The sequence below is a fragment of the Actinia tenebrosa genome, unplaced genomic scaffold (genome assembly GCF_029948245.1).
Source record: "Actinia tenebrosa isolate PJP-AT-01 unplaced genomic scaffold, QUT_ActTen_1.0 PGA_scaffold4__44_contigs__length_22323623, whole genome shotgun sequence".
Classification (NCBI taxonomy): Eukaryota; Metazoa; Cnidaria; class Anthozoa; order Actiniaria; family Actiniidae; genus Actinia; species Actinia tenebrosa.
The window spans coordinates 8,855,789-8,880,621 of record NW_028292581.1 but is presented as its reverse complement, the minus strand read 5'-3'; the positions used below and the strand labels follow the sequence as shown (position 1 = coordinate 8,880,621).

The window sequence follows — 24,833 nt, the reverse complement described above, 5'->3', positions numbered from 1 at the left end:
CCAAATCTTCTGCCTTCGTTTTTTTCAAAATGGATGGTTGTTTGTCGCTGCATAAGGAGTTGCATTCTTTATCGATATCACAGTATAGCTTCTGTAATATTTCATCTTTTAGGGATGAGTGTTTCCAAAGAGAATTTGCTACTCCACGGTATTCTTGGTGAGCAACCTGTCTTATAATGGTGGCATCTAACTCTTCTTTAATAACGTTTTTTACTCTGCCGGATGGGTAATCAATGTGGACCTAGTTAATGAATTCAAAAGAGGATATGTCAATACTTTAAATTGAGCCTCCTTTTGTTATGATTGTGGAAACGATCGAGACAACAATCGACAAAAAACTTATCGCGAATAGGAATTTATCGCTAATTTCCCTATTCTTTCTTTCGAAAATATATTCTTTAAATAAATCTTAGAGAGAGGTAAAACGTAACCATAGAAAAAAATATTAAAGAACAATCTAAGATATTAAAATATCTCACCTCCGTGCGAGCATTGCCTTTAGCTTTCCGGTCTCTCGGGTCCAACAAAACTTCACTGTCCAAACCTTGGAAAGGGTTATCCGCAAAAGAGTCTCGATGATCTGAAAGTAGTTTTCTTTTGCTTCTTAACTGGCTGTTAGCGCAGGCCTTTTTCCGGACATGGCAGTCGTTAAATTTCTGTGAATGAGGATCAGCTGTTGTAGTGGGGGAATCCTTAGCACATCTCTTCTTGCGAACTAAATCCAAGCGGTTTATTGTTTCCTTGTAGTTTTCCCTAAATGTTAGTATATCATTTTCTTGTTCTAAAATCTTGTGGTATTTCAAAACAGTCCTGTAGCATTTTTGGCACAAAACTTGCGATATACCATCGATGTCCACCACTTTCGCGCCAGCGACTGTCTCAAAACGGCGAAGAAATTCTCGATTATTTGCTCCAAAAATATTAATTTGCGAGCGCCCACTGATTTTTAAACTTTCTCTGCAAGCTCTACAGAAGTTGTTTGGACGCTGTATAAATACCTTTACCGGTGTATTATAATCTTTCTGCATAATCCCATAACTATTGAGTCGAAGTAAGAAGAGTCGCACGTGTAGTACACTATTTTGACAGCTCGTAAATATACAAAGTCTCCTCTCCCACCCCTACTTGAAAAAAATAGTGTTGGTATATAGCATTAAGCCTCCACACCCTAATGACAATTTGTAACACGATCATCCTTTTGTGATTGGTCGACTAGAAGTGATGGATTTGACAGCTATGATGGCATGAAAGTGAGATTCTCAACGGTCGTGACCAGAGGCGGCTCGCTGCTTCGCAGCTCGTTGTTGCCGCTTTTTACAGAGAAAAAAAAAAACGAGAAAGCTCTGGGACCAGGGTATTTTTTGACTGCCGGTCATTTAGGAATTCGTGTTTTATTTAGCCGGCAGTCGTGTTATTACTTTCACTAAGTCACTGAATTCATGGCTTCGTATTCTATGCCGGGCATCGGCGAAAAGTAAAATATGAGATCTAAAACGTTTTTCAGGTTCGCTTGGGCTAAAAGATTAAAGTTGGAGTAGTTTGGAAGCGATTGGTTATATTTCTAGCTAGATATAAATAAAAATTATAGACTGCCGGCCATTTAGTAATTTGAAGACCCTGGCCGGCTGCCGGTCATATAGACACAGCGTTTTAAAAAAAGGGTGTCTACAAATGAACTAAAAACATATTCCAAAAAGAAGCTAAAACTTTGAGTCTTTGTTGATTTTGCTTTCGTAATTCGACATTTTATGGACTTCAGGTGGTGATACGCTTCGCTTGTTAAATGCGGAAACGTTTTTTTTTTTTTCATATACAAACTATATTGGTGGTACAGTCATCTGTTGAAGACTTTGTTTGCTGCGGTTGGCGGCTTTTTTTCAACTTCATGCTCTCCAAAATATTGGTGTGTTTCTTCATTTAGGAAAGATCAGAAAGAAATGTTTTTTTGTTTTTGGTGAGTAGTATCGTGGTCTTCGCGTTGAAAGCCACAGAAAATTTCGAGAAATTACCTTACATTATAGCCAAAAGTTAAGAGTGTCGTATTTGTCTTCAGGAGTGTCAAGATTTTGAATTCCTTCGACATAAAATTCGTATTTATCACTCTCAGAAACATGCTTGAAAGCTATGATGGAAGTAAGTTAGTCAATAAGGTACATGTAAGCTATGCCGGTTTCCTCGTTCCCTTCTCAGAGAAATAACCCGAAAAATGGCCACCACAAGTGATGAATCATCATTCGCTATTAATAATAAATTTTAAATGAACGTATCATGCAAGATTACACCCGATACCACGAGTTCAAACATAGTGGATTTCTGCAATAAATCATCAACGAGTCACTTATCGTCATTGGTTTATTATTTTCAACATTTAACTTGGGTGTTCATCTGTCGCTAGAGTAAGCCACGTGTTTGTGGCCAGCAGGATCAGACATGAGTCACCCGTTCATGAATAAACTTTCAAATGGAATCGATACCCTGAAGTAACCCCTGGGTTGATCACGACACCGCTAGTCAGTTAGAGGTCGGCTGCACGCAGGCTAGACACGGCAAACCCACAGATCAAATTCCTTGAACCTATAGGACAGCGGGGTAGACGCGAAGTTTGAATACAAAAAATATTAGGGACGAAAAAGCGGAGGCACGATATTTTTAGCTTAAGGGACCTCAGTCATAAATTTTGAGGGAAAAGACCTTAGAGAAAAACAAAAACTTGAGGGAGATTGAAGAGTCATTATTATGTTGTGTATACAACCTGCCGAGGAGACCTAAAGAAAGTGTTAGAAATAGTACAATGGGCCACGTTGGAGATATTAAAATTTCTAGTAAGATATTAAGGCTCTGCGAGATTAACTGCTCAAATTTGCAAACCTCAGACTGAACTCTCACTTTTGGTGTTTGACACACCACTTAAATGATTATGATGATTATAATATTCAAATAGCGCTCTTTTCCATATGGATATGTTCAAAGGCGCTTTACAATGAGTTGTCAATGAGAGAAAATGCGGTTCCAAAAAAGTGCAGACTTTTCATTGAAGACGGCTTCTCCTTTTTGGTGAAAGCTTTTTTCCTGAGAAAATGAGAAAGAAGTGGCACAAAATGGGAGAAATTGAAAAAGAGAATGAAAAAAATCCACGATATGGGAGGAAATGATAAAAAGAGAATGAGAAAATGAATATGACACCACAAAATGCCATTCAGCAAATTTTTATTAAAAATGAAGCAAACAACTTGTGGTTGTGTACAACATGTACAAGGAAACACCAAAAAAAGAGTTATCTCTAGAAGTAGGATCACACTGCCTCCAAGTAAACAGGCACTAAATGTTAAGTCCAGTTTTTTCCCTAACTTTGTTACATGGTTTTTTCATCTTTTCACGGTGTATAATTTACCTTTTTATCATTACTGGTTACACAGGAAGTGGGGGTGAGTAAAGCAGCATGCTGCTTCAAACTCATCCTCACTACCCGCGCAGCCAAAACAGGGGGGAATGACTCAACTGAGTTAGGAGTGAAAAAGGGGGACTTTTGACAGTGATGAATGTGTAAAACAGATATCTGCAACTCCTACCAGCTTGACTTTGGTTTATAGAAATGATCATTCAGACTTTCATATATTCTTCAATCCCAAACTTTTTTTTTTGGAGGGGGGGGGTGAAGGGACAAGAAATGTCTGGATGGCCTTGATTTAAAAACACTATAGATAAAAAGTGTATCGTATACACTGAAGTTTTTGGTTAAAAATTGCTGACAAAATTCTATAGATAAAAATCTAAAATAAAATGTGAAATACAAAAGGGTCTATATCCTTAGGCTACCGAATAATCTACCAAACAAATGTGTTATGATTAAGTGATGAGTTGACAAGGAGGAAGGTTGTCGACGTTTATCGACCAATAGCATTTAGCTCACGTGCCATCTGGCAGACAGCGCATTCACCACAACACATCAGCATAATAGCATCATTGCACAAAGATCCCTGTAAAATAATAATAATAATAAATTAACAAGCACACAACATTTAACTCAATTGATGAAATATGAGAAGTAAAAAGCTTCATAACATTTTAGTCAGCAACATACGACATACAAACTCAACTCACATACACCCGCATAAAATATAGTGCTTTGTGAATATTTTGACACTAAAATAAGGCTAACTTTAGAGCTTAAAACAGTCGCTGGTCATGATGACTGGCCAAATTAGTTTTTCGGGCATACCGCATTTCTGGTTCAATGCTACTGTTTAAATTGATTTGCAAGGTAAAAATTCGCCTGGTCAAGATTCAAATCTGGCCAGACATTGTGCAGTGACCAGCTACTATTTTAAGCACCATAACCCTGACTAAATGAGTCTGTAATCTAGAAAGGCAGTGGGATTGTACAAATTCAAAAAAATTTTATTTTCATACCCAGGGGGAGAAGAGTAGATACTTCTGCCAGCCTTTATACTGTATAACTTGCACAAACCCAGCCTTGTCATGGGCCTATTGAGGAGCTTCATTCCTTAACTCCTACTTTCTTCACTCATCCCACCCACAGTTTACATTACAAACAAGTTCTTGCATACCTGAATATTTTGCTCAGTCCTGAGTTTTGCACGCAAGGCAAGCAAAGCACCTTGGCAACAACATACAAAGCAACAACCTTCACCCAAGCGCTGCGAGACCTGGATTGCTAATATGCAAGGACAGAATGCCCCCAGCAGACCTGAAATACAAATAGTGATAATAACAATGAAGATCTGACTTCGACCACGAGAAAGTAAATGAATTCAAGCACATCATAGATACAGTGACTGTTTTCTCCTTCAAAAAGGCATTTAATACTTTTACTGGGGTACTAAGATATGACTTTCTCAGACTATTCTCCTCTCTATCATAAATATCCTATACCCAGTACCCTCCTCAGACCCTAGCCTCCCCACCCCTTGGAAATTCCAATCTCCCTCCATTGGGGATGTATAGATATTCTTTGGTACTACACAATATACCCTCCTCAGACCCTAGCCTCCCCACCCCTTGGAAATTTCAATCTCCCTCCATTGGGGATGTATAGATATTCTTTGGTACTACACAATATACCCTCCTCAGACCCTAGTCTCCCCACCCCTTGGAAATTCCAATCTCCCTCCATTGGGGAAGTATAGATATTCTTTGGTACTACACAATATACCCTCTTCAGACCCTCCCCACCCTTTAGTAATTCCAATCCCCCTCCATGAGGGAGGTATGGATATTTTCCAGAACTACACAATATACCCTCCTCAGACCCTCCATACCCCTTAGTAATTCCAATCCCCCTCCATGAGGGAGGTATGAATATTTTGTGGTACTACACAATATACCCTCCTCAGACCCTCCCCACCCCTTAGTAATTCCAATCCCCCTCCATGAGGGAGGTATGGATATTTTCTGGTACTACACAATATACCCTCAGACCCTCCTCACCCCTTAGTAATTCCAATCCCCCCCCCCCCCCCCCATGAGGGAGGTATGGATATTTTCTGGTAACATTACAAAATATACCTGGGTGTGGATAGTTTTTTAGAACTCAACTAAAGAAGGTTGAAGAGAATTAGTTCTTTCCATATACATAGATTGATAACTTACAGGAGCCAATATCATCAAAGCAAGAGAAAATCCCAGAATTCCAATCTCTCTGATGGCCACCACCTTGCTGCACAATGACAGTGGTTTGTACTCCTGGTTGGCTTGTCACTACGTGAGACATTTTTAGCAATCTAGAGTAAAAGCAATGAAAAAAATTGGCTCAGCTTTTTTGTGAATTCTGAATTTGATCTTCTATAGGAAGGTTATAGAGGTTAGTTACTGGCCTGGTGGTAGACGATATATGTAAATCGCATTGAACCAATGTGAAATGTGTTATCTGATAACCTCCCATTCATTCATTTATTTATTCAGTCATTCTTTTCCACTTGTTTTCCAATTCATATATTTATTTATTTTGCTGCTTATCAATCAGTTATATCAAAGAATAACAGATTGCAGTCAGAGATAGAAAATGCAGTCTACTCATTTTGCCAATCAGAACGCATGATTTTAGGACACAGGACTCCCAACTACTCTGAACTCGAAAGGTTATGCTACTTTGGGAGTCCTGGAAAATAATTATCTATTAAGCTCTTTTTTTTTTTTTTTTTTACTCAAACTGTTTAAATATCTATGTCATTACACTTACTAACTTAAAAATAATTGTATTTACAATTTTCAAGTCAGTAGAAATAAAATTGAATTGGAAACAAAATGTCAGTATTTTTGTTAATTTTTGTGCTTGCTATTTTCTATAAAAATATTGAAAGGTTTTTTGTTTTAGACACTTTGATCTAAATTGTGTTTTATATCATGGTTTACCATATTTCTCTTGTGTTCTATCAGTATTTATATCAGATTACCTAAAATGGAAAACTGTCCTTTATCTTCAATTTTAATTTAAGTTTTACTCCGACAAAGGACTAGCGTCTGAAACGTCAGTTAGTTTTTTCATCTTTTCACAGTGTAAAATTAACCCTTTTATTATTACTGTTTTAAATTTACAGCTAATTTACATCATGGAAGACCAGTACCACTCATGTTTTGATTGGTCTTTGGTGGCTTTGTCTGAAATTTCAAGCCTAGACACCAACTACAATCAAAACTATGCTAATTCCAATTACTCTTAACTTTATAAAATAAAGATTTTCAAGCTAATTCTCAGTGATGTGGTTGGGAAGTGAATTCTTTTGAAAAATATTTCATAATCATTCATGACAGCAGGTTCAGAACCTAGTTTTTTTACTTAAAGTATTTTGGAATATCTGAAAAGCTACCCTGCGAGAAGAGTCTCCTTTACCTTCCCCCGAGAGAGAGAAAGGAAAGAAGACTCTGCTTGTAGGGTACGGAAAAGCTGACTGGAGATTTGAAATTTAAACATGAAGTCTTGAAAGCAACATTTGAATTCCCAGAATTACTGGTCACGCATGACATTGTAAGTTAGCTATAATACGACTGTTTTGATTGGACTTTCAGAGACTTTGTCTGAAATTCCAAGTCTAGGTGCCAACTTCACTTAAAATACTGGCAATTCAAATTATTCTTAACTTCAAAAAATAAATATTTTCATGCTAATTCTCAGTGATGCTGTTGAGAAGTGAATTCTTTTGGAAAGTATATCTTAATCATTCACAAATAGCAGGTTCAAAACCTTTTTTTTTTTTATTTACTAAAAGTGTTTTGGAATATTGGAAAAGCTGATTGGAGATTTGAAATTTAATATGACGTCTTGAAAGCAACATTTGAATTCCCAGACTTACTGGTCACGCATGACGTAAATTACCAGTAACATGTTTTTTGAACCTTCTGTTTGTAGGTCATCTATCAAGTGACAGGATATTACAAAACCAATTTTTCATAAGATATACCCAATTAAGGGAGTCAGAGTTGAACATATAATTTAAATGATAGACAGATTTGACACAAAACAGATAGTAGTGATTGCTAATTTATAATTATAGCTTGACAATGGAATTCTGATTAAGATTGAAAAGATCAGATAGCTATGTTGAATCTTACATTCTGACCAAAATTATGAAACTGATGTTTAATTAATGCAAATTATATCAGTACATACTGCAGTATTAGGGCCAGTACAGTATTAATGTGTACGTAATATATACAGTATGAGTGGCTGTGTTGTATCAGATATACAAACTTGAGGCGTAGCCAAGAGTTTGTATATCAGATACAACACAGACGCAAATACTGTAGATTGCTTGTCAAACGTCTAGGTTAGTTCCTTTGTGTTTCGCTAAAATTTTCAAGATAAAAGTGAATCTGGCCAAGAAAATCCACCTTAAAGTTTATGCAAATGAACACAATTTTGTATCAGATTTACAACGCTCTTCATGGTCGTGATTTCTGTTGTGTTTTCCTCATGAACTATTAATGAGTTTGACAATGTCTTATACTATATTATAAGTTGAATATCTGAGCAGGGATCTAAGAGGCATCTGAAGTGTTTTAAAAATGCAATATTTATTTTCTAGAAAATTGTTTTAAAAAAAAGAACAATGGAGGTACTATGCGAAACCTATTTTTGAAATATTGTCTCTTGTTGTTTGTACAAATAGAGTACTCAAGTGTGATGTCACGAAAAAATAATTTTTGACTTTTATTATTTTCGATCTCTAATTTCTATAGACAATAAAAAAAGACGTTTACACACCAAATTTGACGAGAATCAGACAATTATCAGCTGAGATATGACCATTTGAATATATAATTACTCCATCCAAATCACTGAGCCGAAAATACAGTGATTCGTATGGATGGAGTAATTATATATTCAAATGGTCATATCTCAGCTGATAATTGTCTGATTCTCGTCAAATTTGGTGTGTAACCGTCTTTTCTGATTGTCTGTCGAATTTGTTAACCAAAAATATGATCAAGCAAAAATTAATTTTTGTGACGTCATCACTTGAGTGCTCTATTGTTTCTATTTATTTTATTCCTTGCGGTCATGAAGACTTTGCTTTCAGCCAATCAGACTTGGTACATCAACTGGAACACTATTTTTGTTTCGAGGTTAGCGATTATGAAGAGGCATCGTTAATTGTGTTTTTTCAAGCTTTTCTACCACACCTTTGGGTTTTTGATATCAGAAATATTCTTGTACAAAATTTGTGTTTAGACGTCTTTTTAATAATATTTCAAGAAGCTACTGACCTTAGTATATTAGTATAGTGTGGTTAATCAAATTAAGAACAATTTGCATAAAATGAATAACATTTATGCAATGAATGTTTATACAGCTTCAAATGTAATTAAGACATCATGTTCTTTTGGGTAGGAATATGAATAATATATACTGCAAGTTTTAAAATTTGAATAAGCTTTTTCAGAATATACTCTGAAATAGACATACTACATAAAAAATGAATAAATTTCGCTCATAAAGTTTCATTTTGGCTTATTTTGAGGCATTTAGTCGGACATGTGAATGGGTTTATAACACCGGTTGCAATAGTATTCAAAGCGTAAATTTTAGCATATTTGTTTCAAGCTGCACGGTTTTCAGTCCCTCTTTGCATTAAGCTTTGATATCTAAATAAAATACAAGCTTTATGAATATTTCTGATAGTCCCTCAGGGAGCGAGTCTTAAAGAATAAAGACTAACAAAGGAGACGGTAAAAAGGTATAATTGAGATACGTATGCACCAGTGAACTCACGATAACTAGTTGAAATAAAAACACGAATTCATACAAAAAAACACCTTTTCTTTTTTAAGCTTCTAGATTACATTTGTGTCGAGGGATTGAAGCACGCCATTACTACTACTATTGGCAAGTTGGCAGTCAACAATCACCAAATAAGGCTTACTACAAAACAACTTTTTTTGAAACTTAAATTAACAAAAATCAGCTGGGAGAATCGTGTAAGATTCTCAATAAGCGAAATGCAGGAAATAAATAAATAAAAAGGAATACCAATGGGAAAAAAATTTGGTATTTGGGGGTTAGTTTGGGCTTCAAGGGACGTCACTCCCACTCGCTGCTGAGCCGTATTAGATAAAACTGGTTAAAACTTGGCGCATTTTCAAACGATGTGGATTTTAAAAACTACGTTTTTTCGATCAATATGAATTCCGCCGTAAAGTTGGAACAAAATTCAAGTTTAACGCGAAAACAGATGCTAGAAGAAGCAGGTCTCGCACCCACAATCTTTGAACAAAAATTATAAGATTGTGAGTAAAGGTTAGGAGTCAAATATCCAGCCACATTTTGCACTTTGCAAAACAAAAACTGAATATATCCACCTGTAAAATCCTCAGAATACTTATTTAACGACCTAAACTAATCCTTACCTGATGTAAAGACGAAAAAAAACAGTCTATGTGAAAATATCTCGCAGCCAGTATCCACCGTATCTCAAGGACTACTCACTCAAACACCTAAAACAGGGCGTGCTTGACGTTTGAAAATATGACGTTGTCATACCAACAGCGTAATTTTATATGTTGCTTAGAAATTTAAGACTTTTGGTAAATAAAATATTCATACGGTTGAAGATACTGAGCAAATAATGAAAAACCTTTTTCTTAATTTTATATATTGTTGTAAAGTCAGTGCTTTTTTACGATAATAGAGCATGTGGAATCTATAAAGATTGTTGCTAAAAAATTCGCATGTTTTTGACTAATAACATATGATTGATTGATGTATCTATCTGTTGATAATTCTTTTGATAGTAAGTATAATAGAAATATTGCAATTCGCGTAATTCGTCTTAAATTATATTTATTAGTGTCATATGAATTGTCGAGAAATACGAAAATAAGAAATCAATTAATATTATATTCAAAAACACAATTTTATATAAACAACATTTCTCGTGCTACCAAGTGTGGTGGAGCGAGTAAAAAACTCTGAATTTTTCAAAACTAATGAAGCAATAACGAATAATAAACTGTTCGGTTGTGTAGGCTCTCAAAACACGCTAGCTAGTGCGAAAACGAAAGAAACTTGCAAGAATGATAGCCCCCATTGCAGATCTCGCATATAAAGTGTGATTATTGACAGCTATTTGCCTATTTCTTGCTTTACTTTCTACTGTTCTTTTTGTCTTTCTTTTTCTCATTTCTTTTTCTTATTCTTATTTCAGTTGCGCGTTGAATAATTAGTCAAATTAAATTATTTAAATAAGCCTTTTCATAGTTTAAGAATCGATTCCACTGCGCATGCGATTTTATCCCGAAGTTCTCACTTATTAGTGGATTGAGAGCCACGGTTCTGTTTGATTGGCTCCGATTGGTATGGAAGCCATTTGAGTTCAATGGCACTTTTTGTTTGGCTCTGGGGAAGCCATTTTTGAGCAACGGTCCTTTTTGATTGGCTCCAAGTGGTATGGTTAACAATTTTACAATAACTAACAATTTTTTCGCGCGCTGATTGGTTATTTTTCATCATCAATGCTTGGTTTTCTAAAATCTTAAGTATTCACCCCATAAAACTGTTTTTTATTTTATGTTATTCATATCATTATAAGACAAGTCTTATACCAAAATAATCTTTATTGCGAGTCCAATTCTATCACGCAATTTTTCCACGCATTTTCAAAGCATTAGAAATAGGGAAATCTTATTGAAATAATGTTTTTAACTTATTAGATGATTGGTAACTTTATTTGGATGATTTTTGCTATTGAAAATTGAAAATGTTTGCAATTTAAACATTATTTCTGAACTTCGTGATTTGGCCGCCATATTGGTGTCCCTCAATAAGACACCAAAATGACGGACCCATACATTTCAACTACATTATGGGCATGATCAATCCCTTGTATCTAGGTATCTAAACTTCTTTTAGTAAGAATTTTGGCTGAGATATATATTTTTGGCTACTCTTTCGGCCTGTGGAAGTTTTGTTCTATATAAATCCTGGCAAAATTTTGGCAAAACTAACGTCAACGAGCGCGCGCTCTTTCCGTTGGTTCCTAAAAATGAGAAGTTTTTATCGTTATCGTTTTTGTTAAAAATGAGAAGTTTTTATTGTTTTTGTCAGATTCAGTTAGGTTGAAAAGGTCCTAATAAACGGACGAAACCAGTCCCTAAACTGCAATTGTGTTGTTGTTAGTGCGTGGGGGATTATAAAAATCACCAGAGGGTGTGTATAGATATGAATGTTATTGCACAGGGAGCCCAATTTAGGATAAAATGAATGATGATACATAAGAGGAATCATATAGGAAAACAAAGGCGCGCGCGAAAAAAAATGTGTTAGTGCATTTTTTATCGATATTTTTACTCTATCGTATTACGGAAGACATCTTGACCTCGAATTTAAAAAGTAATTATTTTTTTATTTCTTCCCGGTTTATTTTCACCATTCACTTTAATCTAAATTGGGCTCCCTGTGGTTGTCGTAATTAACAAAATAGACATCAGTCTTTTGTGTCTGTTCTCTTATGTCCGCACATTGTCACACTGCCTTGTGAATCTGAGACGAAAATATTTGAAAGAATGAATGAATGAATAAATGAATAAATGAAAGAACGAACAAATGAATGAAAGAATGAAAATGAACAAGGCATGATCTGAAGTCCTTTTCTTCTCTCTCTCTCTCTCTCATGGCTCCAGACTTTTTCTCTAACTTTGTCTGAGTCTGAGTCTACTCTAAGTCAAAACACCTATTGTGTAAACCACGAGGTGACAAGATCTTAGACAATCAGTCAAAACAATCAAGATCCACAAAACTGACAGCCGCTTAGATGAGACTCATACTTATGAGAGAACAATAACAACCCATTCCATTACATTACAGATTGTTTCTTTGTTATTATCTAATAGTTTCTAGCTATCCCCCATCAATATAATGACTTTCCATCAAGTAGAATAAATGCTAAGGTCCCCCAGACCTCCCCTCAATAGAAAAAATACAGGATGCACACAGGTATTCTCTAAAAAATTTCAAGAACTTTTCAAGGACATTTAAAGGAGTTTTGCAATGTTTTCAAGGACACAAAATCTCCTTTTTGACCTCGTTTCATAACAGGAAACGGACCAAAGAGCAGAAACTGTTCTATTCACGTCACTCTAGCACATGTTTTGAGACTTAATTACTCCCGGTCAGCATTCAGTTTTCATCAATATCAGAAATCAACATAGGAATATTATCAAATTTATTATTTGTATAATCAGTATATGACAATAATTGTCAAGCAATTATTGCTTTATTTTTCAAGGATGATTCATGCAAATTAAATTTAAGGGCATTTTAAGAATCAAGTTCAAGTATTTTTTAAGGAAATTTTACATACAAGGAGTTTTCAAGGACCTGTGTGCACCCGACTGTGCACCCTGAAGAAATTATTGTATATAAGAAACAAATGTTAAATTCTAGCTAAAAACACTACCAATTAAAAATATATATTTCATTTTTTTAATCAATCGATATACATACGTCTATATTGGGAAAAGACATACAATATTTTCCTTTGAGTTACCTTAATGTCTTGGGAACATTTCATGAATAAAGACTTCCTCAAAAACCAGTGCAAACCACCAAATAAATGTAGCTGGTTTCAAGTTCTGTCTTCAAGTTTCAAGCTCTGAATCTCACTACCGTCAAATTTTCTATCCAATTTTTTTCTTGTATCGTTACTTCTTTGAATTTCATTTTTTGTTTGGTTGGGAATATCTGTGGTAACATTATGATTAGATTCAGATAGGCACTGATCATTATCATCATCATTATCATCATCATCATCGTCTTCATCATCTTTGTGTATGTCATTTATATTGTTGACATTTTTATCCTTGTTAACTTTGATTGGAGATTGCGTGCTGTCATTATTAATGGAAGGTTTCATTTGGTTTACGTCATTATTATCATTATCTTCATCATCATCAACACCATGGTCTTTGATATCAATATCATTATGATTACCATTATCACTTTGTTTACAATCATCTTCATCATTTGAATCATTGTCATTACTGTCTTCATTGCCATGATTATCAATGTGGCCCTCCTCATTCTCATCATCATCATCATCATCACCATCATCATCCTCATCTGACTCTTCTTCCCTACAATAAAAAGGATATTTATGAGGTTCGAACATCTACAGCTGTATGTCATAGTTTCCACACAACAAAATTGATATTTTTTCAACAAGCTAATAAACATAGTCCACTATTTTCCCATTCCAGACCCCATGTCATTCCCTAGAGTATTATTTCTTTGTCTAATGGTTGCACATGAGAAGACACATGAATATGGATATGACTCAAACAAAGAAATGATACTCTAGGGAATGACAAAAATGGGAAAAGGGGAATGGATAAATCATTACGCCCAAGCAGATTTGGTACATAGAGGCTTTGTGCCATGGCTTGATGGCAGCCATGAAGGGCTGTAACCAGGGGGGGGGAGCACAGGTTGCATGTGCACCCCTCCCATAAAAGCCCCACCTCCCCTGCAAGATCCCTGGTTATGCCCCTGTCATGACAAACAGGAGGCACAACAATAGAGTCTTCCTTCCCTGGGAAGCTGAAGTTTTTCTCATGTAATTCAGATAATTGACTCTGGTACATCAATTGACTCTGGTGTTGATGTTCCTGCCTCCTGCCATGGCTGCCATCATGTGCTGGTGCAAAGCCTCTACACAAGAGTATTTCTTACTTACCTGTCATATCCAAACTGAGAAGAAGAGACTAATCTATTGGGATTAAAATGTTCTTTCTCCATGTCAATATCTGTCATGTCTAAAAAGCATACAATTCAAATTAACAAATAGACATTATTTTGTCATGTGTCTGTCCTCTTATTGACGATAAATTGCATCATCACATTGTCAAAGTAGTGTGGGTCTATGAGGCATATTCAACTATCCTATTATTGATAGTTGTTAATTATGTTATATATAATCATATTATTCAGAAATTTGTACATGTAAGTTATTGCATAAAACATCATATTACTTTAAAATTTAACATAAAACCAGAAACAAAAGACTTTTATCTGACAGTTATTTGGTACTGTAGTTCTCTTTCCTGATTTGAGGGTTTTCCTACAGGTTCACCAGTATTTCTTACTCAGCAAAACCTAACCAGCTACATTCCAATTCAATGAAGAAAAACTAGCTTGATAAAACACAATTCACATCTTTAATAAAGAAATCATTGTTGTTATTGTTGGTAAATCAAAGAAGAGAAATGTCCAAGAACAGAGACTGATCATGATGTTACACAGTCTCAATCACCGTCAGTCATGCCTCCATTTCTCCAAATCTTATTTCAGATTTGCACGTACCTTGCGATGAAGCATGAGCTTCACTCTTTTCCTTTTCACACTTTTCTAACCATTCGTTTTGTCCTTCAATGACTTCCTTGCTGTTCTGGCAAGATGCATAAAGATCCAAGAGTTCCCTAATGTCAAACATTAAATTACTGTTAGTCATTACGGTGAGGGGATAGGAGGGGAGGGTTTGTCACAGTCTATTGGTAAGGCCCTGTTAGGGGACAGTTCCCATAAGAACCGGCCTCGAAACAGCCACATGAGATCACCAACAACAGACTACTTTGATTAATTACTGACAGGCCCTGTTAGGGGAAAATTCCAACCAGGGACACAAGAAGCACAGGAGAGAACCAACAAACAACTCTACTCACATACCACACCGAGCTCAGCGGGACTCGAACCCGGATCGCATTGGCATGCTTCCCTGATTTTTTAAGCTGTGGGGAGGCTTTGGCGATGGTCTATTGCAAAATATTATTTAATTATGGTATGATAAATAGACTCAATGTTTTTTTTTATCTTACTGATTCAGTGTATAGAATGTTTTTCCCCACTTGAATACTCTTAGGATGTTTCTTCCAATTTCTTCAAAACCTAAATATGAATCATAAGGTCACAACAAAATATGGTCTTAAGCTCTGAAGTTAGTGTGCTACCAGCCATACCTTGAACCTTCTACAAGTTTTTTATTTCATTTTGACATCTTTTTGAAAAGTTTTTGACAAGTTTTAATTGTGCTCTTTGCCACTAATCAATTAGACATTGGCACTTCACATTTATGGTTGGATAGGTGGAGTATGTACATCGATGTAATGATAGCAAAACATCAAAGTGAAGTGCTAAACATAATTAGTGGTAAGAAGATCAATTAAACCTTGTCAAAAAGTTGTTCAAGGTGTGTTCAAGGTAGTCAGCGCTTAGCACTGTAAAATAGACTGTTTTCAAATTAGTCAAATACTGATATGTTCTTTGATCACAGACTCATTTATGCAGGATTAGCCTCATTTTAGTATCCAAATCTTTCAAAATACTAATAGTAATGTAGAGTGCACAGCTACAACAACATGGACCTCTACTAAAATGAATGAATACTCAAAATAATTCCATACAAAATCAACGCAAACCCTTTAAAGCAGAGAATTCAAAACTGAAGTATTTCTAAGGGAGGAAGACCAGAGAACCCTAGAAAAGCTCTCAAAGAGAGAACTAACAAGTAAATAAAGTACATACAAATACCTGTGATGTATAGAGTTGCAGCAAACGCTTCGACACAAGAGAGTTTACAAGGATGCCCATAGTTGATAGGATTGGCAGCAACAAGGTACGGCAACAACCTAGGGTAACCTCCGTGCATCTTCTTAAATGGTGTACCCTGCAGCTTTGCCCAAGAACAATCAATCACAGCAACTCCATGAGCACTTACAATATCTCTGTCCTCTGGAGAAAGACATTGTGTTCCAACAGGACTGAGAATAATGCCTTTGAAACTCTGGGATATTCTGAGAGTCCTGACGAATCCTAGTCTTGAAAGTTTTTTTCCAGAGCATTTTTTGGGGTCGCAATGTTCCAAATCCTGAACAGTTACATAACAGACAATTTTATTTTGGAAAAGATATTAACATCTAACATGTCAGTCAAGTATACATGTATGCTTTTATTATGCATTGACAACAGAGCTTGCAAAACTTACCCACATTGCCAAAGGAAAGGGTAGTCCACGGCCATAATCTTTCTGCGCACTTGCTTCTCCATGTGCTAAGAAAGTAACTCTTAGTTTAGTTGTGTTTTGGGGGGGGGGGGGGGGGGGGCAAAACAAGCTCAAGTCTTAATAGGGCTAATGTCATTCCCAAAAGAAGACACATTAAAATGGATTAAATAATCAGCATTTCATGAGAAAACAATTCGTCACTGCTAAATTGAAAGGTAGAGTGTTGGTTAAGCTCTAATGATACAGTTTTTTCATCAAAGAGAAGTTATAAGAGAAAGTAGTTATAAGCTAGGCGGCGGAACCGGGGGGGCCGGGGGACATGTGCTCCCCCACGAAATATTGGTTCACATGAAATAAAAACGCAGTGTCTAAATGCCCGGCAGCCGGTCGCGGTCTAAAATTGACTAAATGCCCGGCAGTCCAAACTTTCACCAAAAAAAAAAACGAGGACTGGCTACAGCTAATGGTATCAAACTAGTCTAACTTTATTATGTTATATTAAGTGCTTCCTGTAGTCTGGACTGATTCGAAAAAAGATTGTCTGTATTCGCTTATACGTAGGTAATTTATCGTATTTTTTGCGAAAATTGCGACCGGCAGTGTTGGCGAAAATATTCTAAGTGACATGAACCAAGTGCTCCGTATTCTATGCCGAGCGAATACAGACAATCTTTTTTCGAATCAGTCCAGACTACAGGAAGCGCTTAATATAACATAATAAAGTTAGACTAGTTTGATACCATTAGCTGTAGCCAGTTCTCGTTTTTTTTGGTGAAAGTTTGGACTGCCGGGCATTTAGTCAATTTTAGACCGCGACCGGCTGCCGGGTATTTAGACACTGCGAAATAAAAATGCATAGATTCGATTTTAATTACTGTTATTAAGTTATTTTTGTGATTTTTTGCAGCGCTCCCCCAAAGATTTTCAGCTTCCGCCGCCCCTGAGCTTAATACAACAAACAAACAGCTAACCACAGTTCTCGTAGTCTCCACCGTATTCAATCTCACTGGATACATCCTTTTGCCATTTTTCTTCGTATCTTAAGCTTTTACTCGTTTTCTGTCGGCTTTGTGACGACTTTCCTTTTCCTTTATGCTTACCCATGTTTATATGACCCTTTTATAAGCCAAAAAACAAGAATTAAGTTAAAAAGGGTCAAACACTAGTACACGTGAAAAGCTCTTCTTCTTCCGCCATTTTGTATTTATCCCTTTGTGGAAATCGCGGAAGTCTAGGTACTAGTTCGTCTTTTGGGGACTGGGTCACATGGGTAAAGAGTTTGATTTCATTTTTCCATTTTTCTTTCTTCCTTCCTTCCTTCCTTCCTTCCTTTTTCTTTTAACATTTTTTTCAAAATTCTAACTCAATCGACTAGGTCTTAGGAAGGTTGTTCTCCCGAATGAAGTCTTGGGGTGTATCAAATTGGCCAATCGGCGTGACGCTATTATGAGCGCTATATTTTTTCCCCAATTGTATTAACCCCAATAGCGAAAGCTCTTAGAAACCTATTTAATGTCTGCATCAAGCGGTAAAAAAGCAGGGCCTGTATTTTGTTTACCTTGGTGATTCTAATTCCGCTTTATAAAGTAAATCTCGACGCTAACATTTTCTTGAACTACAGGTAAGAATCTTTCCTCTTGAAATTAATACTTCCAAAAATCTCTGTCCCTCCTCCATATTCAAAGATTAGAAAAAGAAATTGAAAGAGATGAACTAATGCTGAGTGAGTGAGTGTAAAAAAGAACAAAATATTGGCTTTCGTTTTCGTTTCATCTTTGAACATCAGGGGCTGGTTGTACAAAGGGTGGATAGCGCTATCCGATATATAAAACCTTATCCAGTGAATATAGAAAAATAAACTTAAATAAACATTTTCACATTAATAGGCTTCTCTTTTCCTAAGAAATTTGACCTCTGTTTCTTCATTTGCCATGCAATCTTGTCGAAGGAGCTAGTGTGAAGCGGGCTATAAATTACATTGCCTTAGTAGAACTGCAGATTAACGGTTCTGTTTTACCAGTTAGCCAGTATACTGACATACCTATCTCTAGACTAGCAACATTAAATAAGAATCAACGCAACTTGTTCCTATAAAATGACACATTGTTTTGTTTTGTTTGTTGGTTTTTTGTTGTTGTTGTTTTTTTGTTTTTTGTTTTTTGTTTTTTTTTTTTTGTTTTTGTTTTTTGTTTTTGCTCTTTTTGAAATTTTGCACTACTTTTTTATCCAGTAGAAATTGATGAACAAAATAGCAAAAAAGTACTGCTGCACTCGAATTAGTAAAATTCGTTTGATGATTTTTTAATACTGAGACGTTTCTAGGAATCTTGCATGCGATTATAAATTAGGGCGTGCTTGGCCGAAAGATTCATTCGTTAGTGTACATTGCTCTAGATACAAGACATAATAAAGTATAACACTTAACTCTTATTCATCTTTGAAATTCTCATGAAGTATTACAGTTGTTAGTGTAATTTCGCATCTTGATGGCTGAAACCGTATATATATATATATATATATATATATATATACATTTGCAAAAATTCTACAAAAGTCAAGTATATTATATAAACTAATTTCCAGATTTCCAGATTTTTTAATTATAACGATTTTCAACCAAAAGTTATAATATATGTATATATATATATATATATATATTAGTGCTTTTTTTGTTTCTAATTTAGTTTTATTTTACAGTATCCGTTATGAAAAAATGCTTTACATTCAAGGAAATGACTAGAGGCTAAAGGTACCGTAAGATTTTCAAAGTTAGACCCTAGGCAATTTAAGTTATAATTTTATTCAGTAGCTCCAGACAGTAACACAAAAAGAATTAATATCAGCAGAAAAGCGCAGGTGACAAAAGTGCCACAGCAAAGCGACAAGACATAACAAGATCGAGAAATAAAGAGCAAGACGAATATTGAAAGTGAATTAATTTAGTTTTTTCCATAGGACGAATTTTGTTTGGTTAAAAGATATTGTTTGACCCTATTTTTGAAACAGTATGTAGACATTTGTTTGAATTGGCAGGGGGTAGATCCTGCCAAAAAATCGTTGCTATTGAAAGAAAAGTTTGTCTGCCGATGTTAGTACGAAAGCAAGGGAGGTCAACTCAAACACTCTCTGCTGAAAGAGTTGCAAAACGGCGTTGTAGTTATTTACTTTCTTTGCAAGATTATTCTATAATTTATTCTATTACGGGTGACGACCCTCGTTTGCCATCTCATCATAGTAGGTGGCCCTTCATTAATCATGCATATTTTCTTAGTATATTCTGTTTTTACTTCCATTTTCACGTAAGATTTTAGTGTAAAATCTGCATTTACTTTATTTGCAAAGTTTGTTTTTATTTGCAATCTAAATGCCATTTTCGTACCAATTTTGATTTCATTTTAAATTTAATTTAACAGATCAAAAACAGTTTTCCGTGTTTGATACTCTGATCAAAACACGCGGGATGTTGGGAGAACACGAGAGGAGCTTCTAAAGTGTTCTCCCAACATCCCAAGTGTTTTGATCAGAGTATCAAACACAGAAAACTGTTTTTGATCTGTTTTATAAAATAACAAACGCGCGAAAAGATCGAAAAAAAGCAAAGTGTAATTAAATTCTCCCTACGTGCCGTCTTATTCAAACTGACCAATGAGCGCGCGCGATAGATTAAAAATGACGATAGTGTGTTTTGATACTCTCATCAAACATGGTTTTCGACCAATCCTAGCGCGCGTAGTATCCCAATTATTTTATAAACTGGTTTGAATACTCATGAAAACAAGATCAATTTGATTACCCGATTAAAAATGAAATACAAATTTATTTATTATAACAATTCATAAACTAATATATATTTCTACTGAAAGCAAAAAGTTTTTGACAATGCTAGACCATTACAAAAAAATAAGAATTACGAAAAGCCGAATGAAAAAAAAAAAAAGATAATGCTCGGAAAAGACTGGGTTCTAAAAGAGATACTCAGCAGAGACAAATATTTCAGCCAAATCCCCTACTAATACTTTGATCTTAGTAAAATAAATAAAACTATATTTAAATCCATGAGACCCACTACTAAACTACCAGAATTGCTTGTGGTTGGTTGCGTAAATGAATAAATGAATAAATGTCTGGGGTCAAGATCATTCTCCCATTCTATTTTATACTTTCGGTTGACGTCGCCGTCGTAGATTTTGCAATCTTAAAGTCCCTAATGTGTGTCTACAACGTGGTTAAATTAACACTAAACTAATAGCCGCTTTATGAATAACACAGCAAACGAAGTTAAGAAGTCAACAAGCTTTTCTTATAGTCATTAATACGTTACTAAATTCCTTAAAATACACCATACATGGGTGGGTAACTGCGAAAATATCATTGAAAGTAAATTGTTTTGGACTACGATATGTAAATGCACTGCAACTCGAAACCAAGTCAGTAGTAACAGACAAAATTCCCGAAGTCGAACTCTCTTTTCGAGGGCTTTTTTTTTTTTTTTTTTTTTTTTTTGCGCGAGCGAGCTGGAATACTTTGGGAAAGTCTTTGGGAAATTATATAGGAAAACAAAGGCGCGCGCAAAAAAAAATTTTCTAGTGCATTTTTTTATTGATTTTTTTACTCTTTCGCATTACGGAGGACATTATCTTGATCTCGAATTTTAAAAAAAATTAATTATTTAATATTTCCAATTTTATTTTCACCATTCACTTTAGTCTAAATTGGGCTCCCTGTGCCCAGAGCCTTTGTTTCTTACACCGCATGCTCGTCGAGCATGCGCAGTAAAATATAAGAATACGGGTACGAGATTGATCCTTAGAGAGAAACATTATCTTGTGCATGCGTCGGACGAAAGCAAGTTTAACTTGACAAAGAAAGAAACTTTTGTTGGAATCAAACTAAAGCTTTTTTCCTTTTCCTCCTTGCATCATCTTCTTGTTTTCCTTTTTCTTTTCGTTTTCGAACTTCTTCTTCTTCTTCTTCTTCTTCTTCTTCTTCTTCTTCTTCTTCTTTCTGTTCTTCTTTTTCTTTTTCTTTTTCTTCTTCTCCTTCTCCATCAGTTAAAGTCAAGTCGTTCATCAGTCAAGAGAACCAACATTAAGTCAACCACAGAATCAGAAGTCTTCTCCAGAACAATACCCCCTTCAGGCTCCGCCAATGATGCAGCAAGGTCAGCCAATGATGCAGCCAGGTCAGCCAATAATGACGCAGCCAGGTCAGCCAATAATGACGCAGCCAGGTCAGCCAATGACGCTGCCAGGTCAGCCAATGATGCAGCAAGGTCAGCCAATGATGATGCAGCAAGGTCAATCAATGATGATGCAGCAAGGTCAAGTGGCACCAATGCATTCCCAAACTACCAGCAATACAAACGTGATAATGATCAACCAGCAGCCTGTTACTGCCCGTGCTGCCCCACGAGAGTGGAGTACGGGATTGTGTGGCTGCTTTGACGACTGTGGCACTTGTAGTACAAAATTTCTTTCTGTGCTTGGAACAATGCACATAATACAGGACGAGAATACACATGGTACAGGATGTAGAGTACAGGGCACAGGGCACAGGATGAAGGATATAGGGCACAGGGTACAGGGTGGAGAATATAGAGCACAGGGTACAGGGTGGAGAATATAGGGCACAGGGTACAAGATGGAGAATATAGGGCACAGGGTACAGGATGGAGGATATAGGGCACAAGGTACAGGATGTAGGATATAGGGCACAGGGTGCAGGATGGAGGATATAGGGCCCAGGGTACAGGATGAAGGATATAGGGCACAGGGTACAGGATGGAGGATATAGGGCACAGGGTACAGGATGGACGATATAGGGCACAGTGTACAGGATGAAGGAAATAGGAGCAATGGGCACAGGGTCACAGTGGGTACAAGGGACAGGGATACAGTTCGGTAAAAGGGACTGAGTCACAGTGGGTACAAGGGACAGGGTCAAAGGGGGTACAAGCGACAGGGTCACAGTGGGTACAGGGGACAGGGTCACAGTAGGAACAAGGTACAGGGTCACAGTGGGTACAAGGGACAGGGTCACAGTGGGTACAAGGGACAGGGACACAGTGGGTACAAGGGTCAGGGTCACAGTGGGTACAAGGGACAGGGAAGGGGTGTACAGGTCATTATGTATAGGACACAGGGTATAGGGCACAGAGGACATGGGTTAAGTAGGGTTAAGGGGAGGGCGTTACAGGGCTCATGGTTAGCTCTGACAGTTGACCTGTTTTGAAATCAATTATTTATCACGAGTTTTTTCTTCGTTTAAGGTTGGTATGCGATTTTCTGTGGAAAATATTTGTTGTGTGACATTTCTCAACGTCTAGGAGAGGGCAGATGCTTCACCGTTTGTTGCCCGTTTCCTCTTCTTAGCCTCAGGATAAAATTCAGAGCTGAGCAAAACATCAAAGTATGAATTTTAAAGTGATCTGTGTAAAACCTCTATTGCAGATTCTCAAAGTCCTTGTTCAGCGTTATCTAACCACTACACGAGGTTTATCAATTCATATATAATTTTTATATGCATTCATTCGTTAGGGATCGCTGTGCAATGACTACTTGACGGTTGAATACTGCTACTATTGCGCCTTGTGTCAGCTGGCGAGGGAGATTGACCACGTTCAACACATACAAAGAGTCAATTGAGGTTGTAAGCCACATGGTAACTAAACGATGTTCGCTAATTTTCAGCAATTTCGTTTACAGTCTAGCTTGATAGTAGAGCAGTAATACGTAATGGATTTTTGTCGTTTCTCTGCCAGTTATATAATCAGCATTTTATTCTATCTTATTTTGAAACCGTTAAAAGAAACTACAAAGGTTTCTTATAGCTTCTGATGCCGTTCGGTGCATGAGAAATACGTCTAAACTTTGTAGACGTCTAACCATGTGTAATGATAATAATAATAACCTTTATTTATGTGTCATAAATATCTAGCTTACATTAAAGTAGGCTAATAGGCCCTTTGCAGCTCAATAATCACGTGCTGATTAATTCACTGAGAGCAAATGAATGAACATCTTGATTCCCATGGGTGAAATATACTGGTGAGCAAACAATATTTCTACAAAGACCTGTTTCGAGAGATCGTAATAGAACTGCATTTCGTAACACACTGGTTACACATCGCTTCATTCAGTTATTAACAAGTAGCTAAAAAGAATCACCGATTTAAAATGAAATAAAAACTTTTGCTCACCAGTACAGACACGTGACCGTTAACTGTAAAAGACCTATTACATGGGACACCTATCTAAAGAGAGAAAAATATACATAATATAAACATATATAATATATCATATACGGTGCGGTTTTCACGCAGAACTCCGAACCGCCAGCCTCAAGGGAGGAGAACCCGCACAGACCGCTACCACAACCACCCGGCCCCCACCCGCCCAAGCGAACCAGAAACCCGCGCGAAAAACGCACCGACACTTATCTTAATATTTAAATAATCAATAAATTCAAAAAACACATGCTATTTACAATCTAAAGAGTTTCCTCATAAAATATACCTTAGAACTATATAAAATATTCCATCTAAGATGAATAAAACCCGCCATGGTATAACCCCCCCACCCCATCCAAAAATTGTCTAAAAGACTACAATAGTCATTAATACTAGGGCAGTTGTGACATTTGTCCTTCAGCAACGCTTCAAGATCCTTTCCTCTTATGTTGTTCTTAAAACTATTTAGCGATTTGGAATTTCTGATTTCGTTATCTAATTTGGACCAGAGCATAGGACCAAGGTACTTTAAGCTATGTTTGCCGTAAGAAACGGTATTAAACCTAGGTATCACAAAATCACTATTTCTCAAGTTATACCCACTATTATTCTTTTCAAATAAGAATTCTTGGACATAAGATGGGCAAAGTTCATTTTTAACTTTATACATCAAGATACCAATGTCCTGTATATGTCGGTTCTTTATCGTTGGTAACTTTGCCAGTTTGAGAAGTTGTTCATAAGTAACATATATATAAGTTATATATCGCTTTTAAAGCTTTTTCTTGGATACGTCCTAGTTTCCTTTGGTCAGATGCTCGACAGAAATGCCAAATAATATGACAATACGTTAGGCTGCGTTCATAATGTATGGCAGAGGGATGAGGGGGGGGGGGGGGGGGGGCAGGTGAAAATTTGAAATGTCCAGAATAATTCTTAACACCCCCCCCCCCCCTTAAAGTCGTGCAATAAAATACAATGCCCCCTAAGCAAGGCTTGCAGCTTCTTCCAAAAATTGTGCATTCCCCCCATTTTTCTGATAAAAAATTTCCCGATCCCCCCTCAATTTCACCTGCCCCCCTCCCCCCCTTCTGCCA

General features: G+C 36.4%; 3 protein-coding genes across 4 annotated transcripts; 1 reads left to right on the top strand and 2 right to left on the bottom strand.

Annotated features, from left to right (window-relative positions):
• Window positions 1-3,190: 3,190 nt before the first annotated feature.
• Window positions 3,191-9,967, bottom strand: LOC148906981 (cornifelin homolog). Its single transcript, XM_089037161.1, has 4 exons — window positions 9,865-9,967; window positions 5,611-5,741; window positions 4,569-4,708; window positions 3,191-3,977 (listed from the first exon to the last, which is right to left on the bottom strand). The coding sequence occupies exons 2-4, from the start codon at window positions 5,729-5,731 to the stop codon at window positions 3,885-3,887; spliced, it is 354 nt and encodes a 117-aa protein (XP_088893287.1). The 5' UTR covers window positions 5,732-5,741; window positions 9,865-9,967; the 3' UTR covers window positions 3,191-3,884.
• Window positions 9,968-11,763: 1,796 nt separating this feature from the next.
• LOC116286582 (uncharacterized) lies at window positions 11,764-17,734 on the bottom strand. Of its 2 annotated transcripts, XR_016121194.1 has the most exons (8): window positions 17,480-17,734; window positions 16,491-16,555; window positions 16,037-16,373; window positions 15,325-15,394; window positions 14,813-14,928; window positions 14,187-14,265; window positions 13,002-13,587; window positions 11,764-11,995 (listed from the first exon to the last, which is right to left on the bottom strand). XR_016121194.1 is itself a non-coding variant. In XM_089037241.1 (7 exons), the coding sequence occupies exons 1-7, from the start codon at window positions 17,610-17,612 to the stop codon at window positions 13,080-13,082; spliced, it is 1,308 nt and encodes a 435-aa protein (XP_088893367.1). In that variant the 5' UTR covers window positions 17,613-17,734; the 3' UTR covers window positions 12,915-13,079. The 2 variants fall into 2 exon arrangements, 1 of the variants encoding a protein (XP_088893367.1); XM_089037241.1 differs by lacking the exon at window positions 11,764-11,995 and having other exon boundaries at window positions 12,915-13,587.
• A 294-nt stretch (window positions 17,735-18,028) lies between these two features.
• LOC116286581 (placenta-specific gene 8 protein-like) lies at window positions 18,029-24,619 on the top strand. Its single transcript, XM_089037027.1, has 5 exons — window positions 18,029-18,129; window positions 21,560-21,714; window positions 21,760-21,966; window positions 22,777-22,916; window positions 23,045-24,619. Exons 2-5 carry the CDS (start codon window positions 21,657-21,659, stop codon window positions 23,150-23,152), a joined length of 513 nt encoding a protein of 170 aa, XP_088893153.1. The 5' UTR covers window positions 18,029-18,129; window positions 21,560-21,656; the 3' UTR covers window positions 23,153-24,619.
• The last annotated feature ends 214 nt before the right edge of the window (window positions 24,620-24,833 follow it).

Excerpts from the sequence above, each read along its gene's own strand:
- LOC148906981 (XM_089037161.1), bottom strand. The coding sequence starts at position 5,731 with ATGTCTCACGTAGTGACAAGCCAACCAGGAGTACAAACCACTGTCATT. Across the intron at positions 4,709-5,610 it reads CTTTGATGATATTGGCTCCT|GTCTGCTGGGGGCATTCTGT; the intron begins GTAAGTTATCAA and ends TTTGTATTTCAG. Across the intron at positions 3,978-4,568 it reads GGACTGAGCAAAATATTCAG|GGATCTTTGTGCAATGATGC; the intron begins GTATGCAAGAAC and ends ATTATTTTACAG.
- LOC116286582 (XM_089037241.1), bottom strand. The coding sequence starts at position 17,612 with ATGGGTAAGCATAAAGGAAAAGGAAAGTCGTCACAAAGCCGACAGAAA. Across the intron at positions 15,395-16,036 it reads TGCAACTCTATACATCACAG|GTTTTGAAGAAATTGGAAGA; the intron begins GTATTTGTATGT and ends ATTCATATTTAG. Across the intron at positions 14,929-15,324 it reads ACATTCTATACACTGAATCA|GGAACTCTTGGATCTTTATG; the intron begins GTAAGATAAAAA and ends GTTTGACATTAG.
- LOC116286581 (XM_089037027.1), top strand. The coding sequence starts at position 21,657 with ATGATGCAGCAAGGTCAGCCAATGATGCAGCCAGGTCAGCCAATAATG. Across the intron at positions 21,715-21,759 it reads GCCAATAATGACGCAGCCAG|GTCAGCCAATGATGCAGCAA; the intron begins GTCAGCCAATAA and ends TGACGCTGCCAG. Across the intron at positions 22,917-23,044 it reads GAGCTGAGCAAAACATCAAA|GGATCGCTGTGCAATGACTA; the intron begins GTATGAATTTTA and ends TTCATTCGTTAG.